The following is a 4,269-nucleotide window of genomic DNA, read 5'->3' on the forward strand; positions in this document are numbered from 1 at the left end:
TGTTGTTATAATAAAACATAACAGAATTGTGTGGATTTTCTTTAATTGCGGGGGGGGGGGCTCGAAGGGGGTCTCGCCCAGGGTGTCATTCAAGATATTGTGACGCATTGTGCTAGCTATATGGGGATAAAAATAAACTTCCTCTTTAGATCAATAGAGTACCATGAAAAAAACAACAACATGCCGTGAGCTGGGGAACAGCTGTCTAAGAGTCTGTTTCCAATACAAGTGTTTTGATCAACAGATGCATTCCTCAAATGCCTGAAATGAGAATTGATTACCAGTAATCCTGAGTTTGTGTTGTGAGTGAGTCATAAGTCAAAGGCAACATCTAGAAAACAAGAATCTGTTTAAGTGTGTATTTCTGGTGTTGTTTTGGGCTGTATCAGGTTATATCCGGTGGGAACCACAGTGCAGCGATATCCCATCAAAGACATTGTTCTTCAGAATTACCACGTACCTGCTGGGGTGAGTATATCTGCACACAAACACATTCAGTGCTACAGCTGACTTCAGTGCGTTTGACGGACAACCATTCTCCCCCTCAGACGATGGTCCAGGCCTGTCTTTACCCTCTGGGAAGGAGTGCAGAGGTGTTTGAGGATCCACTGCGCTTTCACCCCGGCAGGTGGGGCAGCAGCAGAGAGGAAGGCCAAAGAGGAGGGTTTCTCTCCCTGGCGTTTGGGTTCGGGGCGAGGCAGTGTGTCGGGAGGAGGATTGCTGAGAACGAAATGCAACTCTTGCTCATGCATGTGAGTGACAGCAGACAAGAGAAGGGAGATGAGGATGGAGGTCAGAGAGAAAAGATGAGATGCAAGAGGACATTTTAGTTTAGTTTTTTGTGTAATATTGGATAATTGTACCACTTTGAGCCTTAAACAGTTATTTAAATTAAACAATGTGAGAGGTTTAGAGAGAGAATAGCCACAACTAGGCCCTGCTTTATTATAAGAGGTCACGTGGCAGAAACATTGGGGACAATTGCTTTCATCTTTAACAATGCGTTTTATTTTATAAGCATATGTTTTTTAATGTAACTAGAATCTAAAGCTTTAAAATAAATGTAGAGTAGTAACAAGTACAATTTTTCAGTGTGAATTACAGTGGGTAAAAGTATCCTAGAAGTACCACAGATTGTACTAAATGTACTCACTTCCCACCACTGCTGCTGAGTACTACATTTTACTTACACTTACTGTGATCCTTCTTACTGTCTACTCTGCTCTCTTCCACTCTTTATTCACGCCACCATCGCCTCCTCCCTCCCCCTGCCTCTCTTCATCCCCCCTTCTCTCTCCTCCCTTTCTGTCTAGATCCTGCTGAGCTTCCATCTCAGCGTGTTGTCCTCTGAGGACATCAAAACCACATGCACCCTCATCCTGCAGCCTGAGACTCCGCCAAGGATCACTTTCAGCAAGCTCTGACAGACACAGAGAAGAGAGTCGTGCGATCAACATTTGACATGTTTAATCACACAATTCAGTGTTCATCTTTCAACCATAACCACCAGATTTCTCATGATACTCACTGAAGTTTATACTGAGCACCTTTATACAGCCCAAGAACTCATAATTCTGATCAATAAAGTATAATTTTCCTCCTCCTGTTGTCCTCATTTGTGGCAAAAATGTGCAAAAGCAACATTAACACTACTGTCCGCCAGATGGCGCTAAAACGTACACCAACCCATTCATTTACATGTGTCGTTGCTTGTTGTGCCTCCTCACCATTCAGTCTGGGCCTGCTTCATACATCCAACAGGTTGGTCACTTCCTTTTCCAAACATCTAAACTTTATAACCTCACTTACATTCTGTGACTATGTGCAAGGATTCTCTGCGTCGCACACCTCTTTCTCTCTACACCCTGCTGTTCATGTAACATTGTTGTTTTATTTTGTTGTCTTCAGCTGAAAATCTTCCCTGCTGTTTGTTTCTGTCGCTCCGCCAGATATTGATGACTCTATTTGTTCTTTTTCTCAATTGTTTAGCGACGAGCTCCATAAAATACTTCATTTTCTCCTGAAACAGGCAACTGACTCTCAGGTTAAGATGAAGTTCTTGATTTTAGAGGCTAAAATGTGAAAGTTTCAAAACTGCTTCATTCCCCTTAATTCTATTATTTTCAAGAGTTATTAATTTAAGTTGAGTCTAATATTATTGCACTTTGATCGTAAAACCGACCTTTGCCCCAGTCTGGTAATTATATGCAGTGCTATTATATGATAGGCTACTAGGTGTGTGCTACACAGATCAGAGGGTTGCAGGCTAAATCTTCTCTAGTCAGCTCAGGAGCAAAGGTCTGTTTGTCCTTTGGCTAACGATTTACACCCTCTGTCAGCCTGGGTTCATGCGTGACTGCATAGATACAGCTCTGCACAATGCAACTCAATGCACCCTGCTTAGAGACCCACTTTAAGTAAACTGTGTCACTGAGTGGAAGACACATCATCTCTATGTGTCACCTGTTCTGTCAAAGTCTCACACTTACATAACGTCAACCAGCTATCACTGAGACATGGCCTGGTTTGTGGGTTTTACAATAAAATGCTGCAGTGGGTGAAAGCAAAAATGATGTACTGATAGAGACTTTTCAAGGTTCAGAAACTCTCCGACATCAAGATCTTCAATCTAAATCTGCAGTAGACTAATTCAACTTCTTTAGTATATAATGTTTAGTAAATCCGGGAGAGGTTCCACTTTCTAATAAGTCATCCTTTGTTGTATCTCTAACCAATGGCTTATGATTAATAGTTGATCAATAATTTACTATACTTTATAAATCAGATAATAAAAACTACTTTTGCGTTGCCAGTTTGCAGTTTGTGTTTATCTCCTAAATTATGACACTTTCTTTTGTCTTTTTATTTCATGTGTGAATTCGTCCAATGGACTGTTTGACCTTTGACCTTGTGGAGGCCATCTGGACCAGAATAATCTATTAATAACTCTTTTCACTCCTATTTCTGATTTATTCACATTTATATTTATTGGTGATTTACTTGCTTTTACTTTTGGTGTCTTAGAAAGTAAGAAACTCTAAAACTTTAGAATCTGGCAACCAAAACGTTGTTCTTCATAAGGCTTTTTTTTAACTGATTTGGAAACATTAATCAGTAATGAAAGAAGGGTTGAACATGACAAATAAAAAAAAGGACAATAGGGTTAAGAAAAATATCTTTTGGGGGGAACCCCTGAAAATGGTTGATTGTTTCTCTGTCGATCGACTAATTTAGTTTAGAATCATCTGCACAGATTTTCTGTGTCTGGTTTGGGGTAAAAGGTGTGTCAAACTCAGGGTTAGGAGTTACATAATGTGCATCGATGCAACATAGACAAGTATCAATTTGTACTGTAGTGCACCCTGATAGTTTAGTGTCATCACTGGGCTATTGACATCACGTTTTTTTCATTTTTGGCATCCTCTTGGCCCAGTCAGGCTGAGCCACCTACGCTAATTCATCCAAAATCATCCGTCTGTTGCAACCATTGGCCTCGCTCCAAATGGTGTGAGTGGGAGGAGAGACGAGGGGGTAGCGGAGGGGTCAGAGGGTAAAAATGAAGGAAAGAGACTGAACTAGGCTGTTCACTAGACCTAGAGAATGACAAGTGCACAACCTCTGCACAGACAAGAATAAAGGCAGAGGAGGAAATTTTGAAAAATTACCGACCAATCCAGTCCAATCTACTAAAATAAACAAATAACAGAGGAGGCACAGTGCAGTAAATTTGGATCTTATTAAAGAAATTGATGGTTTTGTCAAAATGGGTGATAAGTGGACCACTGATTTTCTTTTGTGTTGTGGGTGTGTCAGCATGATTAAAAATCCAGAGATGACTATTTAGTGGTTGATTTACCTTGATTAATTGTTAAATTACAAGGACAAAACAGATTAGTATGCAGTGAATTAGGATTATAATGGGTATAATCTTTTAACAATATCTGTAATTATATTACTCGGTTGCCAATTTTTAACTCGTTGCTCAGATTATACACCACTGCGTCGTTTTTAAGATGCTTTTGAACTTTAAGTGCAGAGTCGTAGTTGGAAAAACATCTGATTGCAGACACACACACTGACCTGCTATGTGCATGAATGTGACCCTCTGCAAACAGGTAATTCTTGGTACAATTTGGCCTCACCCATCACCTGGTTCACCTTTCTTATCTTAAAGCTGTGCACTGACTGATATTTTGCAACTCTCTTTGGCCTAATGCCTGCTTTATTTATAGTCAGCCTTCTAGTAACAGGTACCTGTGTGTGTGTGTG

The 4,269-nt window shown here is 40.4% G+C and overlaps 2 protein-coding genes across 2 annotated transcripts in view; both read left to right on the forward strand.

Moving 5' to 3' along the window:
* The window catches only part of LOC118335911 (cytochrome P450 11B, mitochondrial), a 6,915-nt gene extending 5,363 nt beyond the window's left edge, over positions 1-1,552 (forward strand). Inside the window, exons 7-9 of the mRNA XM_035672409.1 lie at positions 390-468; positions 549-752; positions 1,314-1,552. Coding sequence (XP_035528302.1) covers positions 390-468; positions 549-752; positions 1,314-1,424 — 394 coding nt within the window. The 3' untranslated portion in view covers positions 1,425-1,552. The remainder of the gene's footprint in view (positions 1-389; positions 469-548; positions 753-1,313) is intronic.
* A 159-nt stretch (positions 1,553-1,711) lies between these two features.
* The window catches only part of LOC118335754 (pyruvate kinase PKM-like), a 19,154-nt gene continuing 16,596 nt past the window's right edge, over positions 1,712-4,269 (forward strand). The window contains exon 1 of the mRNA XM_035672182.1: positions 1,712-1,761. The gene's annotated coding sequence lies outside the window, so the exon portion shown is untranslated. The remainder of the gene's footprint in view (positions 1,762-4,269) is intronic.

Source organism: Morone saxatilis, unplaced genomic scaffold (assembly GCF_004916995.1).
Source record: "Morone saxatilis isolate NCDOM2014 unplaced genomic scaffold, NCSU_SB_2.0 Contig24, whole genome shotgun sequence".
In the NCBI taxonomy this organism is placed as follows: domain Eukaryota; kingdom Metazoa; phylum Chordata; class Actinopteri; family Moronidae; genus Morone; species Morone saxatilis.